Genomic DNA, 19726 nt, shown 5'->3' with positions numbered 1-19726 from the left:
GAAAAAGAAAGCCCCAGGAGACCATCGGGGAGCTTGCATATGACATTCGCCACGCAGTAGGGATCGCACACGCGGACATGGCAGTGACCTCCCAGGAAAGCCTGGCACTGGACCATTTCATCCAGGCTTTCCCGGACCCCGAGTTGCGGCAACAGCTCGCCATGTAGCGTCCGCGGACCTTGAGCGAGGCGGCCGACGCTGCGGCCCGTTGGGAAGCAGCGAGGCCCCTGGCCTGGGGAAGCGAGCGCCACGCGGTGGCGGTGCGACAGGTCGGGCCTGTGTGAGGGGGTCCGCCCCCGAAAGGGGCCCTGACCTGGAAAGCATGGTCCGAAGGCTGGTGGACCAGCGCTTGGTGGGATCTGGACCATGGCAGGCGGCTCCGGAGGTGGCACCCGGTAGGCCCCGGACAAATGCCCCAATTACGACCTTTAGGGGGGGGGGGCAATTTGGAATTCCGGAGGCAAGCACCTTACCTGGTGAGGTGCTTTAATTGTAGCCGGCTGGGTCACCGTGCGCGGGAGTGTCGAGCCCCGCGCCGGGATGGACCCCGGCAGCCGGGACCATCAACTCCGCCTGGTACGGGTCAGACTAGCCGACCCCAGACACCCCCCCCCACCAGGGCCCGGGAAACTAGTAAATGCCGAGCATACAGGGCCGTGTTCGGCAGTAGGGGATGGAGAAGTGCCCTCATTGACGCGACAGGTCATTTATTGTGGCCAAATTGGTACTGGTAGTTTGACGATTGGGTGCAAAATTGCCGGCGTGGGGGTAGACGCCGTAGTGGACACAGGAGCTAGCGCCATGATCATCAGCCCTGTGATCCTCAATTTGAGTGCAGACGGCTGGGATAAAATCCAGCATCTGGAAAATAATAGTTTGCAGCTGCCTACCGGGGTAACGGCCCCCATCATAGGGCGTGGTTTTGTAACCCTCAAGTTGGGGTCGGTAAAGAGGGAGATAGAAGTTTGGGTGGCAGAGGTGTGCGACCCATGCCTAATCGGGTTGGATTTGTTAACTGCCAGCGGTTGTAAAATCGATTTGTGCCAGGGGACCCTGCAAGTGGGAATAGATGAGCCGCCATTGGGAGGGGTGAGCACGGCCGAGAGGACGGAGCTGGAGGCTTCTGAGGCCGTGACCATTCCCCCGAGGGCCGAGGCAATAGTGCCGGCCCGATGGCTAGCTCGCCCAACATGGCAGGAGTCCTGCGGCCTAGTCGAACCGGTGGCAGCGCAGTCCATCCCGGGTTTAGTCGTGGGCCGCACCCTCGTAAAAACGGACGGGCCGGTGGAGGCCGTCCGAGTAATTAATATTAGTACTGAACCACGCACTATAGGACGGGGCAGGAAGATAGCCGGCTGCACCCCAGTTAACGAAGTCGCGGCAGTGAGGGGCGAGAACGTCCAGCCGAGCCGGCCCCAGAGGGAGTCTTTAGCAACAAGTACTAGGAATTGGCCCGATCCCATTTGTGAGATGGTAAACAGGAGTAGCATAGAGTTGGAGGAGACCCAGAGTCTACCTCTGGTAGGCATCTGGTAGGCATCTGGAATAAGGTATCAGATGCCTTACACAAATTGATTGAGACCCATTTGGATATCTTCTCCTTGTCCTCCGAGGATATTGGACGTACGGGCCTGGTGAAACATCAGATGCACACCGGTGAGGCCCGGCCTATTCGTCAGCCCACCCGACGGCTTCCTTGGAGCAAGAGGGAGGAAGCTGATGAACAGGTAGACAAAATGCTCAATGCAGGTATCATTGAGCCCTCGGGAAGTCCTTGGATGTCACCCATTGTGTTGGTTAAAAAGAAAGATGGGACCACGTGTTTCTGCGTGGACTATCGCCAGCTAAACAACGTGACACTCAAAGACTCGTATCCCCTGCCAAGAATTGACGATACCCTCGATGCCGTTGCGGGCTCAAATTGGTTCTCAACTTTGGACCTCAAGAGTGGGTATTGGCAGGTGGAGATGGATAGGGCAGGGAAGGAGAAAACGGCATTTTCCACAGGTAAGGGGCTGTATCAGTTCACTGTGATGCCGTTTGGTTTGTGTAACGCCCCCGCCACTTTTGAATGATTGATGGAGCATGTACTGGGCGGCATGCCATGGCAGTCATGCCTGGTGTACCTGGATGACGTCCTGGTACATGCTAAAACATTCCCCCAAGCCATAGCTAATTTGGACCAGGTGTTTGGGTGCCTCAGACAGGCAGGGTTGAAGTTGAGTCCGAGTAAATGCACTTTGTTTGCTGGAGAGGTGGCCTATCTAGGTCAAGTCATCGGTCGCGAGGGGGTAAAAACAGACCCAGGCAAAATTACAGCGGTAGAGGAGTGGCCCGCACCACGTACCATCAAGGAGGTGCGGGGATTTTTGGGACTCTGCTCCTACTACCGGCGCTTTGTGGCAAAATTTGCAGAGTTGGCCCGGCCCCTTCACCGGCTTACGGAGAAGGGGACGAGATTTAATTGGACAAGGGAGTGCCAAGAGGCCTTCCTGGCATTGAAGGGGTGTTTGACATCCGCACCCATTCTAGCGTACCCCACTAGTGACGGGACATTTACCCTGGACACGGATGCAAGCCAGGAAGGATTGGGCGCAGTTTTGTCGCAGACACAGGGGGGCGTGGAGAGAGTGATCGCGTATTATAGTCGGGCCATGAGTAGGCCCAAGCGAAATTATTGTGTCACTCATAAAGAGTTATTAGCTATGCTGGCTGCCATGAGCCATTTCCACCCGTACTTGTACGGGCGGAAATTTCTGGTTCGAACTGACCATTCCTCCCTGCAATGGCTCCTCCGGTTCAAGGAACCTGAGGGTCAAATTGCAAGGTGGTTGGAAAAGTTGCATCAGTACGATTTCAGTGTGACCCATAGGGCCGGGAAGGCCCATGGGAATGCCGATGCACTCTCTCGACGTCCTTGTTTGGGGGAAAACTGTAAATTTTGTGTGAGACATGAGGAGAGGGAGCAATTGGCAGACTCCACCCCTACCCTCGTGGTCTGTGCAACCCGTGTGAGAGGGCCAATTTTGCCACTAACCGCAGATGAAGAATTTGGAACTTTGGCTTGGAGCACGGCCCAGCGGGAGGATCCCGTACTGGGACCGGTGTACGAATGGGTTCGATTAGGGAGAAGACCTAATGGGGAAGAGGTCACCCCCCTCAGGGCGCCAACAAAGGCATATTGGGCTCAGTGGCAAACCCTGGAATTGAAAGATAACATACAAATGGGTGGAGATTCCCTCTGAGAGAACTTCCTGGCTGGTGATAGTCCCAGACAAATCTAAGAACACAATATTACAGCAGGTGCATGGTACCCGCTCCGGCGGACATTTGGGCAGGACAAAGACAACATCTCGGGTCCGCCGGAGGTTCTATTGGGTAAATATGGGGCGCGATATACAGGACTGGTGTCGGAGATGCGATGCCTGTACTGCTAAAAAGGGACCAGCATGGAGGATGAGGGCCCCCCTTCAATTACACCAGGTGGGGGCCCCCCTTGAGCGGGTGGCTATGGATATTCTAGGACCACTACCCCGCACCCGCCAAGGTAACAAGTACATCCTCGTTGTAATGGACTATTTCACCAAGTGGTTCGAGGCCTATGCCCTCCCCAACCAAGAAGCCGGGGTGGTCGCACAGGCCTTTGTGGAAGGATTTGTATGTAGGCATGGGATTCCGGAGGAGCTGCACACCGACCAGGGTCGAAATTTTGAGAGCCAATTATTAAAAGATGTGTGCAGACTCCTGTCAATTAGGAAGACACGGACAACGCCCTTCAGACCTCAATCTGACGGGATGGTGGAAAGATTCAACAGAACCCTGGTTCAACAATTGGCATTGTTCACCACCACCCATCAGGACGACTGGGACGAACATCTCCCGTATTCGTTAATGGCCTACCGAACTAGCCAGCACGGAGCCACCGCATGCAGTCCAGCGTTGCTGATGTATGGGCTGGTGTTGCGGGCTCCGCCGACCTGCTATGCGGTCCCATGCCAGAGGCCACTAATAGACCGCCGGGGGAGGGCTATGCACGTCACTTGGAGGAAGGCATGTAGAGGGTCCATGCCTTCGCATGCCGCCAGCCCCAGCTGGCGGGTGCCAAGATGAAGCGCAGGTACGACCACCGGAGCCAGGGAAGTCAGTACGTCCGGGGATGAAGATCTGGTTCTTCAATCCCCGGAGGCGGAAGGGTAGGTGTCCTAAACTCACCTCTCCCTGGCAAGGCCTGGGGGTTGTCCTGTCGCAAATCTGTGACGTGGTCATTAAGATCAAGATGGGGCCACGAGCCCTCCCTCGGATTGTCCATGCCGACCGGTTAAGACCCTACACTGGCGAGCAGGCGCCCTCATGGATCGCCTCAGCCTTAGAGGCCGAGGCAGGACCCAGTACCTCTAATGATGGGGGCTCATAGTGTGAGAGGACTGGGGGGTGATAGTGGGAAGTAGTGCCCGGTGTGGAGGGATGGTCGCCTGACCATTCCTCGCATTCGCTTTGGGGGCAAAGGAGCAGTAGATTTATGGGGTTTGGCAGTGTGAACTAGCAGAGGGCGGGTTGGGATAATGTTAGGGACTTAGAAATGACCATAGGAGACCGAGAGTTAAGTAGAGACATTTGTACGAGTAGTGGGGACGTAGTCAGATTAGATGGATGATAATGACGAGGGAAGTGCTTAATGTAAGGGAAGACGGAAAGCACGAGTATTAGGGGAAATAGTTAGTTAGATGATGCTGTGTGTGTGAGTATGAGGATGAGCTTTAGGCGCAAATGAGGAATTGAGTGAAATTGTTTGTCGATGAACTTGGTGAAATGAGGCATTGGTCGGGGATGACCAGAGAGAAAGTGTATGAGTGGAGTATTGTGGACATGTGTAATTGTGTTGAGTGAATGACTTGCATGGGGTGCAAGTGAATAAATGGTGTGGAATAAATGGTGTGTGGAGTGAGTGGTGTGGAATGAGTGGTGTGGAGTGCATGGTGCGAAGGAGTGGATGGGGGAAGATGGACCCCTTCACGAATACCCGGGGAGGGTAGTTTAAAGTTAGGTAGAGGGAGTAGGTAAATTGTTTGGATATTGACATCTGTGGTGCAGATAGTAGCAAGTTGTTGCTTTGAGGGGTGCATGAGTGAGTGGAATGGCTGGGCGTGTGGGCTTAATTGGTGAGTATGGTTTAATGGGCACTCCGCCACTGGTAGTCTGTCGGCCAGGTGAGGCCGCAGGTAGGCTCTGGGAGCCAGTTAGAGTTCAGAGTAGAGTTCAGTGGGGCGGGAGGATCCTAAGAGAGGACCCGGGTAGCCCAATGCCAGAGAGGGCATCAGTGGGGTGAGAGAGCCAGGAGGGGCCTTCCCCTAGTTAGGGTAGTTGTGAGGAGCTAGGCAAGCTCGGGTGGCGACTTCAGTGGCGGAGGTGCGCAGGTAGTTGGACCTGCTGGTAGAGCCACACGACCCAGCCCCGAAATTGTGCGAGGGCACAGTAGGAAAAATTGGGGGAGTGAGACCCCAAATTGGAAGAGTACCACAGGGAGGGTCAATGGGAATTGGTTTTTAGAACCACATAGTTTAAAGATGCCGATTGGCAGGGCAAGACTCCGGGTAGTTTAAGAGTTAATGTTATTAGAAGGATAGTTAGGATGAAATCTCTTCGCACCATCCACATCCACTCACCAAGGTGACAGGACTCCGCACCAGGTTTTGCAGATGATTTGGAATGAAAGACGCATCATGACGTGGGTGAGACATTGTGTGTATTCCATCCCTTCCTTCTTGGGTTTAGAATTCGGAATTAGAGGAGATATAGGGAGACAAAACGTAGAGACGGAATTTGTAAAGGAAGTGTAAATACAGGGAGGGGCAAGGGTAGTGTAGGTTGACATGGGGGGTTACGTACGGCTAGGGATGAGCTTTCTCCGCTCGCTCTCCCGCACCCCTCATGTTGCATTGCCTTGTATTGTGTGTACCCTTGCACCCTTTCCTCCGCTGACTCTCTCTGCTTTGTCTTTCCTCCCCACCCATGGACCCATATCTTTTGTTGAGGGGAGTGTGCAGGAACTCTGAGCTGTGCGGCTGCACTCTGTACATCTGTGCAGCTGCACCCTGCTACCTGTTGCCTGCACCGATACACCTATGGACCACACGTTCTGTGGCCCTGGCACCTTTGCTGGGGCAGACAATCGCTGCAAGCGTTATCTTGCCTGCGGACCACTGTTTTAAGTGGCAGCAATGCCATGCAGTCGGACCACCTAAGTTGGCCCTGCTGGCTGAAATGAAAACGTACACGGTTTGTGCCTTTTTTATTTCCTTTGGTGTGTCAGGAAAGAAGACTTTAAGTTTTTATGATGGCACACCGAAGACGAAGACGCAAGATGCAGCCAAGATGCAGCAACCCAGCAGCCAGCACAAGACATCATTTATATTATTGACATGTGATTGTGCATCTTTTTTATGATTGTGCATGATTGTGCATTTTTGTGAATATTGGTGTATTGGTGCAGTGCAGTGCATTCTGTGTACTCCTTTCCAAAATTCTCTCCCACAAAAGAACAGGTCATGGGTTGAAGTATTGTAAATAATTAGGGTTAGTCTTGTAAATAACATGCTCCCCACCAGCTTTATGTTTAGTTTGCGAATTCTTTCCGTAATTCGGTTAATTGTGGGCGTGAGTCTGTTAGTTAGTACACAACGCAGTAGGTGGGACATATCTAGTGTTTAAAACTGTCACACACAGGGTGTTAGGTTAAATGTAGAGGGAAACCACACCTATGTGTCACACTAAGTTAAAAAGTAGTCCTCACCCTTGCATCAGAACAGGTCGTACTCACTTGTGTGGGTTCGGCTCGGGGATGAGCCTGGCGAAGGAGGGGTGCAGTGTTACGGTTCTGAGAGTGTAAATATAACATCAATAAAGGTTAAAGGTTTGCCCCCATAGTTAGTCCACAAGCAACACGTAGGCCACCTTAGAACATTAGTTATGTCATAGTATGTGTGAGGATAAGGCCATTATCATTAGTGATACCTGCGTTGTGTAAAAGAAATAAGCTTCGGTCCCGTTAATTTTGCGGCCACCCTCCAAATCGACCTCGTTGGGCAGCATCCATCCCGCGCCCTGATTCGGCTAATCCACCTCGTTTGCCAGCAGCGTTCGCTGCCCTTGGGTTTTTGCTCGAATCCAGCCAAATGCAACGAGGTAGGCCTGGAAAGGGGGAGGAGCGCGAGGATGAGTTGTGGCCGCATCAAGCAGCACGTCAGGAGGTGGTGACGGTAAGAGCCACCAACCAACCAGGGCTCGGTGGGCATGGCTTAAGAGGGCGTGGTAAGGGCGCATCCAGCAAGTGCTGGAAGGTTCGTTGAAAAGGCTATATAAGCGCGCACCCAAAGCCCTCGAAAGGACTGGCCAGAAGGAATATATGCGAACATATGAGGACTGGCACAATTCGCGCATGTACAGTCACGTGAAAAAGTAAGTACACCCCATGTAAAGTTTTGACTTTTTCAACATATTTCAACATACAGCTATTTGATCTTCATTTCAACGATATTGAAAGATAAAGGTGATATAATATAACAAATATCATGAAACATTTACATTTTGTAGTCCATTGTATAATTAAAATAAACATAAATGCAAATTTCGCATGTGAAAAAAGTAAGTACGTATATACAGACTTGGCATTTAATATGGAATTTTTTTTTTTTGACTTGGGTTTACTTTCTTAACCCAGTATATCAATCTAGTGAGTTTCTGTTACACTTTGGTGATTTATTTGTTAAAAGAACCATGTCACTGATTATCTGTCGCAGCAAGAAGTCAACAACAGGATTATATCACAGGTGGCGTGGCAAAATGTACGGACAGGTGCATTTGATGATTGGCTTCACAGTCGGGTATACAAGGGTTGTTGCGTTCTGTATTAGTGGAAAACAACTGCTGCACGTCTCCAAAAGTTATTGCCGCTTCCTCTGGAGATGGTCCGTCAACTCGACAATGCTGTTTGTCAGGGAGTGGTGGCTTTACGAAATTACGGCATGAAACAGCGTGCTATTGCTCGGCAGTATGGCATCACTCAAGGTCAGGTGTCAAAGATCCTGAAACGAAATGCTCAGAGGGGTGTCCCTACTCCAATACCGAGGCCAGGACGTCCCCGCAGAACCACAAGGAGGGATGATCGCCAGCTGCACCGGTTAGTCCGCAATGGCCGTACCAAGTCAGCTAATCGGCTTAGGGCTGAGTGGCAGCAACTGACAAATGTGCCTGTATCCAGAAGGCTAGTCAACCAACGACTGGTTCAAGCAGGCTATCGTGCCAGGTGTCCCCTGAGAAAGCCACGCCTGACCAGACAACACCGCCAGCGCCGATTGCAGTGGGCCAGAGAGCACCGTCAATGGCAGTCAGGACACTGGAATCACGTGATCTTCAGTGACGAGTCTAGATTTCTGGTCTATCGTCAAGATGGTCACGTCCGAGTGTGCAGACAAGTGCATGAAGCCTACAACAAAGATTGTATCATGCCAAGAGTCCAAGCTGGAGGTGGTGGGGTGACCGTTTGGACTGTTTTTCATGCAGGGGGCAAAACTGACCTGGTTGTTCTGAATGGAAACCTGAACCAGTTCAAGCACAGGGCCATTCTGGAAGAAACATTGCTTCCATTTGCTCGTGCAGCCTTACGAGGAAACTTTGTCTTCCAAGATGACAATGCACGGCCTCATCGTGCTCGCATGATCAAACACTTTCTTGCTGACCGTGGTGTAGAGCATATGGAGTGGCCTGCCATGTCCCTGCATATGAATCCGATAGAGAACTTGTGGGCAGAATTAACGCGTCAAATCGACCACTTGGACCAGCAGCCGACCTCTGTGCGTGAATTGCAGCAGGCTATTGTCACTGCATGGCAAGCGATTCCTGTCCAAACCTTGGCAAATCTTGTGAACAGCATGCCTCAACGTTTACGTGCTCTCCTGAATGCTCGTGGGGGTTACACGAAGTACTGAACTGTAATTTTACTGGCCGTAATCCCAGTCGTAATTTAACTTTTGTTTTTGTTATAAAAAAAATTTGGCTAATGTGCAAAATAAAGAGATACTTCTGGAAAACGTACAGAAGTTTAACACAGTACTGTCCATGAATTGAGTTCGATATCAGTTTACATCACTTTCAAGGATCTATTTATTTGTTTCGAAATGTCAAATGTGGTTTTTGTTTCTTTTAAAGGTGACATTAACAAAATCTAGAATAATTTCAACATAATTCCAATGAACTTTTGGTTCTAAGACATCTTGAAAAGTAAGTTCACCCCCATAAAAAAAATATTCCATATTAAATGCGAAGTCTGTATATATATATATATATATATATATATATATATATATATATATATATATATATATATATATATATATATATATATATATATATATATATATATATATATATATATATATATATATATATACATACATACATATATATATATATAGTGTGTGTGGGCTACAGCCCGAGCCCAGTATTAATAGCCAGACTTTCCGCAAGAGACCTCGGTGACTTAAAATGGGGTGTAATTGTTGGTGTGCATTTGGCATGTGCTTCAGTGACAAAGACTGTGGAAAAATTGCTCATGTTTTATGAGGAAGTCTCAAAGGTGATGTGATCTAAGGAAAAATTAGGAAAGACATCTTCATTGAAGGTCAACAGTTGGCAGAGACCATTATACATGGAGTTATATTATAGACTAGAGGGCGTACATACCACGTGACCCGTGCCGACAAGGACGACCAGCAGCCATGTTTTTGGGGGGCAACATTTGTTGACAACGTACATGTACATGTACATGACCTAGTTGTGTCGCGAATATTTTCTAGTGGCAAGATGCCGAAAAGTTGTGGCTGCTACGGGTGCACAAATCATTGCAACCAGAAGAAGGATGTTAGTTTTCACAGGTGAGTACTCTGTCTGTGTTTTTCTTTTTAAAAGTAGAAATTTTGGTCGGAATTTGGTTAGATTCATTGAGAGTGGCAGACAGACATACAACAAGAAGCAGGGCTGTATGGCTCTCTTTTATGTCATGGGTCTTATTGTTGTCGCCATTACAATAAGACCCATGGTAAAAGAGAGCCATACAGCCCTGCTTGTCGGGCTAGACAGGCACAGGCATGACAGGCGGAGTTGATGGCTCTTTGGAACTCTTTCAATTTTTGTTGCAAGAGTCGATTTTTTGTTCTGTTATAAATTCCATTGTTGATGCTCTTTTTACTAACTGTTTAGGTCAAATATTTCGATCAGTACCATTTATAAACTCACATATGATTAAAATTAGTACAAGTTGCAGTTCACATTAAAAGTATACCAGAGCAGATGAACAACCTTTTCATCAAAACCACTGAAGAAATTATATTCTATCTTGTTTTTCTGTATGGTTGTACGATCTTTTACTATTGCAGTGAAACAAAGAGAATTGTGGATTTATTTCTGAAATTGACTCGTATAGTATGTGTATTTATTTCAGCTTCATTCTTTTTTTGCTTTTTATAGAAGAACATTGGCAGTTAATGGCGCAATGACTGTGACATGACGTCACAGGGAAAGTTCAGATTGAGGTACTGGAAACTGTGAAGGGGTCTGTGTTTCCTGACTTGGCTGATCATTTTCATGAGCAAGACCTCGCAGACGAGGATGACCATGGCAGCCAGCTGGTCAAAATGATCAGTAAACATTTTGTGCAGAGTGTGCTGCGCCACCACGGGCGACTGTATACAGAAAGATATGTCAAAAACAATCAAGTCTCTAAGCGGCACCAGCTTACAAACACAACTTTGTTTCTGGGACAGTGAATGTTGTATGTGTATAAAACCTGGATTTTTTTTTCTTGGACGCGAATGAATAACATTAAGATTTTACTGGAGATATGTATCATTGTTTACAAAAACACTGTTGGTCATATTATACATATTCTTGCATCAGGTTAATTTTGCCCTTACACCAGTGTACATTGAAGGATAGCAAACCTTAAAGACTTTTTTCCCCCCACGTATCAAAAGATGTTAGAGAAGTCTAAAACAACTACACATTTTCCCTTTGGTGTTTTCTTTAGTGGCTTTTTGACCCAAAATATATTTGCACATTTTCCATGGGCAGTACCATCTTGAGACCCTGTGATGTAATGGGGTCCCATCGATCCAGACGACCATCACAAGGTCAATTCTAAAACATGCCTGTAGCAACGTCACATGTACAGCCTCAACAAAATCCAACAATCTGCTTTCGATTTTTGTTAAGTCATGCGTAGAATGGATGTGGTGTTTGTTTGTTTATTTGTTTGTTTGTTTGTGTGTGTGTGTGGGTGGTTCGGTGGTTGGGTGGTTGGCTGGTTGGTTGCATGGGTGGTTGGGTGGGTGGCTGGTTCGTTGGGTGGCTGGTTGGTTGGGTGACTGGTTGGGTGGGTGGCTGGTTTGTTGGTTGGCTGGTTCGTTGGGTGGCTGGTTGGTTGGGTGACTGGTTGGGTGGGTGGCTGGTTTGTTGGGTGGCTGGTTGGTTGGGTGTCTGGGTGGTTGGGTGGCTGGTTGGTTGGGTGGCTGGGTGGTTGGGTGGCTGGTTGGTTGGGTGGCTGGTTGGTTGGGTGGCTGGGTGGTTGGGTGGTTGGGTGGCTGGGTGGCTGGGTGGTTTGTTTGTTTGTGTGTGTGTGGGTGGTTGGGTGGTTGGTTGGGTGGTTGGCTGGTTGGTTGGGTGGGTAGTTGGGTGGTTGGTTGGGTGGGTGGCTGGGTGGCTGGGTGGCTGGGTGGTTTGTTTGTTTGTGTGTGTGTGGGTGGTTGGGTGGGTAGTTGGGTGGTTGGTTGGGTGGGTGGCTGGTTGGTTAGGTGGTTGGTTGGGTGGCTGGGTGGTTGGGTGGCTGGTTGGTTGGGTGGCTGGGTGGTTGGGTTGTTGGGTGGCTGGTTGGTTGGGTGGCTGGGTGGTTGGGTTGTTGGGTGGGTGATTGGTTGGGTTGCTTGATTTTGTATTTATTTTATTATTATTATTATTTTTAAATTAAGGCATGAATTATAAATGAAGTTGCAATGAATTAAATTAAATATGAAAGTGATCTTTCTTGTCACTGTGCCTCAGTTTTTCATGTTGCAGTTTTATACTATCAGCATGTACAGTAACGTGAAAAAGTAAGTACACCCCATGTAAAGTTTTGACTTTTTCAACATATTTCAACATACAGCTATTTGATCTTCATCTATCTATAATTCCAGTAATCTCTGTCTGTACGTTTGTACGTTTGTACGTTTGTACGTTTGTACGTTTGTCTGTGACCGCTGTTTCTCGACAACCACGGGTCCGATATACTTTTAACTTGCCAGGTATATTGCTGGGGACCCGAGGATGTGCCTTTTCAAGGTTTCATATTAATCGGACAATTACTTACCGAGCGATGTCCAAAAAACGATTCAACCAATCAGAGAGCAGCGAACGATCGCGTGTGCCGAACGTGGCGGGCACACTCTGCCTCGGATGGCACATTTGAGAGCGTATTCATTTATTTCACGTTTGCAAACTATGTTGGCGTTAAACTATGTTTTACAACTAATAAAAACGAATTTGCGATTCATTCGCTTTCCTGCGCGTTTGTGCACGCGATGGCGATTTCTTTACCAAACTCCGGAAGCCGTTCGCTTTGGACCAAACCATTGCATGTAAATAGAGGGGGGGGATTGTCACCACTCGCAAGCCGTTCGCTTTGGACCAAACCATTTCATGTAAATAGAGGGGGGGGATATAATTTTAGATATAGATATAGTACGGGCATGCCCTAGTTTCAACAATATTGATAGATGAAGGTGATATAATATAACAACTATCATGAAACATTTACATTTTGTAGTCCATTGTATAATTTAAATAAACATAAATGCAAATTTTGCATGTGGAAAAAGTAAGTACACCCCGACATTTATCACTACTTCAAATACCTAAAATTAGAATCAGGTGCACCAGCTCAGGTGCAAATTATTAGAACATCGTTAGAGAGGATGTTGGAGGAACCTGTCTGATTTAAACCTCAGACATTTAGTTTGGTTTGCTCTTTGTTGTTGAAGTGTGCGGCGTCACCATGCCTAGATCAAAAGAGCTTTCCGAGGCCTTCAGAAAGAAGGTTATAGATGCCTATGAGTCTGGGGCGCGATTTAAAAAGATCTCCAAACAATTTGAAATCAATAATTCGACTGTCCGGAAGATCATCTACAAGTGGGGAAGATTCCAAACAACTGCCAACTTGTTCAGGCCAGGCCGCCCCAGCAAGTTCAGCCCGAGAGCAGACCGCAAGATGCTGAAAGAAGTCTCGAAGAACCCCAGAATGTCATCACGGGACCTACAGGTAGCTCTTGCCACTGTTGATGCCGAAGTGCACGAGTCTACCATTAGAAAGAGGCTGCACAAATTTGATCTACATGGGAGGTGTGCCAGGAGGAAACCTTGGCTGTCCAGAAAGAACATCAGGGCAAGACTAAAGTTTGCCAATGAACACTGAGGCAAAGACCAGCACTTCTGGAACAATGTGCTCTGGACAGATCAGTCAAAGGTAGAGCTATTTGGCCACAGTACCAGAAGACATGTTTGGCAAAAACCAAAGACAGCATTTGACCACAAGAACCTGATGCCAACTGCAAAGCATGGTGGTGGAAATATTATGGTTTGGGGCAGCTTTGCTGCATCAGGGACTGGGCAGCTCACCATCGTAGAATCCACTATGAATTCTTCATTGTACAAGAGGGTACTTGAGGATAATGTGAGGCCATCTGTCGGAAATTTGAAGCTCAACTGAAGGTGGACCTTGCAACATGACAATGACCCTAAACATACCAGTAAATCCACCAAGGAATGGCTGAAAATAAAGAAATGGAGGGTTCTGGAATGGCCAAGTCAAAGCCCGGATCTAAATCCCATCAAGATGTTGTGGGGGGATTTGAAACGAGCTGTGCATGCAAGAAACCCCTCAAACATCGCACAGCTGAAATAATTCTGCATGGAGGAGTGGCCAAAAATTTCTCCCAGTCGATGTCAGAGACTGGTAGACAGTTATAATAAACGCCTACTTGAGGTTGTTTCTGCCAAAGGGGGCAATACCACCTATTAGAGTCAAGGGTGTACTTACTTTTTCCACATGCAAAATTTGCATTTATGTTTATTTAAATTATACAATGGACTACAAAATGTGAATGTTTCATGATATTTGTTATATTCTATCACCTTTATCTATCAATATTGTTGAAATGAAGATCAAATAGCTGTACGTTGAAATATGTTGAAAAAGTCAAAACTTTTCATGGGGTGTACTTACTTTTTCACGTGACTGTAAGTGTGATTGTGCACCCCCTTCCCGTTACAGTGAGCAGAGTGAATGTCCAGATGACCGAGTATAACTTAGTTATATCATGGGTGTTTTATAATTAACTGTTTTACACTGCATTAATAATCAGGAAAATAGAACTTTTTTTTTTAGATAAATAAATGTATCGTTCGTTCGTTCATTTGGTTGCCACCTTCAATCAAGATTGGTGCTTTAATGTATGATCAATAGTGGCAATGACTATATGGTTCATTTCGATTAAAGAAAAAAGAAACAAATAATAAAAATCAGCTTTAAACGGCCACTCGTTCTTAGACACCATGGCGTTAGTGTGCGCATCCGTGTACTTGTTGCCCCCCAAAAACATGGAGACCCGGCTGGGTTCTGTACGCGGCATAGCGAGTCGCCCTCTTGTCTACTAGTACCCTACTGCAAAGCCGGCATGAGCCGGCGAAGCCAAAGCCTCTTGCCACTATTTTACCCATCAGTAGGTTAGGTAGTTGGTAGTAGGTAGGTGTAGTAGGTAGTAGGTACCGTACCTCGTTCAAAATGACACCATTTGCATTCTGGATGAGATTAAAATTTATAAAATTTCCTTCTTGATTAATTCGGTGAATTCCGTCTCGACTTCGGATATTTCCGGCCGTGAAAAACTATCCCCTACGGCCGCGAGATTTCTAATAAATAATTCTTCGTCAATTTTAGAATATTTGACGCCGTTTTCAGCCTCCGAAACGCGGTAATAAGCTTTTTTGAAATACTTTTTCAAATGCTCGAATCTCATTGGTTCCGGTGTTTGGTGATGATTTTCGTTGAAGATAACCAGGGCCCATGTGGGCCCGGGGAACGAGGTTGGTCTTAAAGTATTTTAATTACAAATTAGAGGTGCATAAGATTGTGAATCAAAAAAAGATGGGTGAAACAAACTCCTATTGAACTTTTTCGCAATTTTTAATGTATACTTCCGCATCCGCAAGATGGCGGCCTCCATGGAGCGATTGGTGCGTCAAAGCTTCGAAATTCTCAAAGGATTCAGCAAAATCTGGATTTTCAACATAATACGTACGCGTTCATTCACAACACCAGCTTCACCAGCTATAATATAACTCTATGGCAGAGACACATAATCGACAAGTGTGATGCACAGGCATTATTCCGGACTGTGCGGCAAAATAGAAGAACAATGGCAGACAAACTGTGTGCGGAGTTCAATGTTCAACGTTGTGAGCATCCTGGATCATCAAAAACAGACAGAAGGGAACTTCACAGTGTTGGATACCATAGCTGGGTTGCTATGCACAAACCAGTTTGTTGGTCCAGTGATGTAAGGAGCCATAGGCAATGGACGGCAGAGCGTTGGAGGAATGTGATATGGTCTGATGAGTAGTCCTTCACCATGTTCTCACAAAATATACCTGTGCATATGTGGTGACAGCGTAGGGAGCTCTACAGCCCGAATGCCTGGTTTCAACAGTAAAAGGTTCTGGCAGTTCCATAATGGTGTGGGGTGTATTTTCCTGGCATGGCCTGGGTCCAGTCATTCCATTAGAAGGCAGGATTGAAGCAGTATGCTACATTACCATCCTGAGCAATCATCTGCATCTTATTATGCAGAATTTCTTCCCTGCAGGAGGGTTGTTTTCCAGAAGGACAATGCTCCAGTCCACAGGACACGTGTTGTCACCGGGTGGTTTGTGGAGTACAAGGACCATGTTATCATTCTTCCATGGCCCTCCCAATCACCAGACCGCAATCCTATAGAGCATTTGTGGGACTGTCTGGAGAGGTATCTAAGGCAACGGTTTCCACCTCCATCAGACCAACGTGAATTAGAGGACTTCCTTGTGGGAGATGATGCCTCATTCCTGCAGAACAATTCCAGACCCTTGTTGACTCCATGCCACATCATATCCATGCTGTACTAGATGCACATGGTGGCCCAACACTCTACTAAGTGACATTCTGTTGGTGTTTCCATTTTTTTTCCCACAACCTGTATGCCCCTTCCTTAGATGAACAAATGATAAAGCAATACCTGGCTCATGTCAACTCAAGTAAGGCTTAACGCTAAACAAGGTTATGGTAAAGTCAGGAAGATCTTGTTACTGTATCTACTATCTATACATACCTTTTGATATGAAGATTTGGACGAAAGACATAAGTCCTGTGAGCAGCAGTGCTCCAGCTTGAGCTGCTCGGCGACCAGCGGTGCCAATTGTAATCACAGCAATCAATTTCGCGGGCAAATCAGCAAGGCCAAACAGCACCAAAAGTAGGTAAATGTTAACCTTAAATCCTTGGAGGTCCAGTGCTAAACCATAGTAGGCAAAGCTGGTTGCAAACCTGTTTGGAATTCACAAGATGGAAATTTTTTGTTTCGTTTAAAAAAAATTCACATTTAAATAACTACCCCATTCCATGTCTTTGTTATTTTTATTAAAAAGAGTGGCCCACTCACTAGATTAACAACTGTACCAAAGTAAAATGAATATGAACTGCTGTGTTGTCTTAATATTGGCCTTAACAATAAGCAGACATTGTCTACGATTCATAATGGAGCACACACATGGACACACACACACATAATGACGAGACTTAACACAGCCACTGAGCTTTGGGGAAGTGCTGTCACTATCGTCACTTCCTGCGATACTCTGGGTACCAGCGACGTCATAGCAATGGCTCCGCTTTTCTCACCATACTCAGCAGGGCATGTCCTCGAGGAATTTCCCCCTCCCCAAGGATGCCAACTGAAGGGGTTTGTCCATGCTATATCCTTTTAAACACTGAACGTCAAGCAAGACATCAGCAGGTACCATTTTAAAAGTCTTTGATATGACTTGAACCGGTCCAATCCAAAAGTGTGTTTTTTTAGGAGACGCCATCTCCTTCCTGAACGGCCGTTGACTCCCATCGGGGGCTTATCCGCCCTTTGTCAGGTGTTGTTTTTGGTCCTGGCAGGGTGTCACAGTCACCCTCCCCACTAACTAGCAAAGCAGGTGAGGGGTGTCGATTTAGTCGCCGACAACCCGACCATGCAGCAGGTAGCACAGGGTTACGTGTTACCAGGGGCAGTCCCAAAAGACTGACCTGACCTGACGAGAGTTATCTTGACTTCCCAATTTATAATGGAAGTTATCTTAAAGAATGTCAGTCTATTTTCATTCTGCTATTAATTGTTGGCACCAGTTTTAAACTTATAGAAAATAAAAGTACCTTCAGGATCTACAATGAAAAACAATTGAAAAAACAATGAGTAAGATGGATGAGTTTTCTATGAGTTTCCAAGTCCATTCAAATATTCTCAGCTGTTCCTCTTTTGCCAAATTCTCCCCTTCTTGTCTGCCAGTTCTCTTCTCCTGTATTAGTTGAGTTGGATTCTCACTCTTCTGTCATTAGCTCTTCCATGAGCCTCGATTTTCTGTGTATACATATTCACTATATATACCAGAACTCACCAGAAACCGTTTTTGACGACCTTTTCACGTCGCTCCAAATATTCAATGGGGAATCGAAACAGTCTATTAATTACGTACTATTGAAATGTACCTTCTGACGTTTACACCGTTTCAAATCCTTGTAAGACACAATTTTTGAATGTGACCTGGACCGTGAGTTTGTCGATTAATTACATCTGTTAATTAAATACTATTCCATCAGAACGTGCTTTTAGACCTTCAGATCCCTTTTAGACCTGAGAGACCCCATAAACCTTTAGATCCTTTTAAACCCCATAGATCCTTCAGATTTAGACCCTTACACACCTGAAACCCTTCAGAGCCCTTAGACCTTTACTCCTCTTAAACTGATGATTCAATATTAATAGGATGGAATGACAATGTTTGGTTTTTGCCAACATCCAGAATCCCAGTTGTGGGATTAACTTTAAATTATATAGAAACTCGCCGAAAGCACCCGGCGTTGCCCAGGTTCTTTTTGAATGAATTTACGACTATAATTCAGCTTTTACTCACAGCTGAAGAAGATTGACTACTATAATTCAGCTCAGCTTTTAATTGCGCAATGGGCCCAGCCCGGCCGAAGCGGCCTCGACCGGCCTTGCCACCTAGCCTATAACCTTCCCGGGGCCCGTCCCGACATTTTTGTTCTTTTTGAATGAATTTACTACTATAATTCAGCTTTTACTCGCGGCCGTAGAAGATTGACTACTATAATTCAGCTCAGCTTTTAATTGCGAAATGGGCCCAGCCGGGCCGAGGTGGCCTTGACCAGTCTTGCCACCTAGCCTATAACCTTCCCGGGGCCCGTACCAACATTTTTAGTTCTTTTTGAATGGATTTACTACTATAATTCAGCTTTTACCCCACGGCCGTAGAGGATTGACTACGATAATTCAGCTCAGCTTTTAATTGCGAAATGGGCCCAGCCCGGCCGAAGCGGCCTCGCCACCTAGCCTATAACCTTCCCGGGGCCCGTTCCGACATTTTTTGTATTAGAGGTTTCCTCCTATCTTTCACCGTTCAGGAGATTAGCTTGCGCAGACAAACAAACAAACAAACAAAAACTTTCTTATATATACAGTCACGTGAAAAAGTAAGTACACCCCATGTAATGTTTTGACTCTTTCAACATATTTCAACATACAGCTATTTGATCTTCATTTCAACAATATTGATAGATAAAGGTGATATAATATAACAAATATCATGAAACATTTACATTTTGTAGTCCATTGTATAATTTAAATAAACATAAATGCAAATTTCGCATGTGGAAAAAGTAAGTACACCCTTGGCTCGAATAGGTGGTATTGCCCCCTTTGGCAGAAACAACCTCAAGTAGGCGTTTCTTATAACTGTCTACCAGTCTCTGACATCGACTGGGAGAAATTTTTGCCCACTCCTCCATGCAGAATTCTTTCAGCTGTGCGATGTTTGAGGGGTTTCTTGCATGCACAGCTCGTTTCAAATCCCCCCACAACATCTCGATGGGATTTAGATCCGGGCTTTGACTTGGCCATTCCAGCACCCTCCATTTCTTTCTTTTCAGCCATTCCTTGGTGGATTTACTGGTATGTTTAGGTTCATTTTCATGTTGCAAGGTCCACCTTTGGTTGAGCTTCAACTCTCTGACAGATGGCCTCACATTATCCTCAAGCACCCTCTGGTACAATGAAGAATTCTTGTGGATTCTCTGATGGTGAGCTGCCAGGCCCCGATGCAGCGAAGCTGCCCCAACCCTAATATTTCCACCACCATGCTTTACAGTTGGTATCAGGTTCTTGTGGTCAAATCCCCAAAGCCAGTCCCCAAAGCCAGTCGCCGACTGGGCATCCTCCGTCGTGCGAAGTCCTTCCTCGGCACACCTGAGCTCCTCACCACATACAAGGCTTTCATCCGCAGCTCAATGGAATACTGTTCTCCCCTATGGGCTGGTGCTCCTGCCTCA

General features: G+C 46.7%; 1 protein-coding gene across 3 annotated transcripts in view; it reads right to left on the bottom strand.

Moving 5' to 3' along the window:
- LOC137426886 (solute carrier family 22 member 6-B) overlaps positions 1–19726 on the bottom strand; it is a 119874-nt gene that overhangs the window by 69351 nt on the left and 30797 nt on the right. For all 3 annotated transcript variants that reach the window (XR_010984416.2, XR_013623599.1, XM_068115876.2), the window contains exon 7: positions 16446–16660. Coding sequence is in view for 1 of the 3 variants with exons in the window: in XM_068115876.2 (XP_067971977.2) it covers positions 16446–16660 (215 nt within the window). In the remaining 2 variants the exon portion in view is untranslated. The remainder of the gene's footprint in view (positions 1–16445; positions 16661–19726) is intronic.

This window comes from Myxine glutinosa, chromosome 5, assembly GCF_964187855.1.
Source record: "Myxine glutinosa chromosome 5, kmMyxGlut1.1, whole genome shotgun sequence".
NCBI lineage: Eukaryota > Metazoa > Chordata > Myxini > Myxiniformes > Myxinidae > Myxine > Myxine glutinosa.
This window is presented reverse-complemented; position numbering and strand designations above follow the sequence as displayed.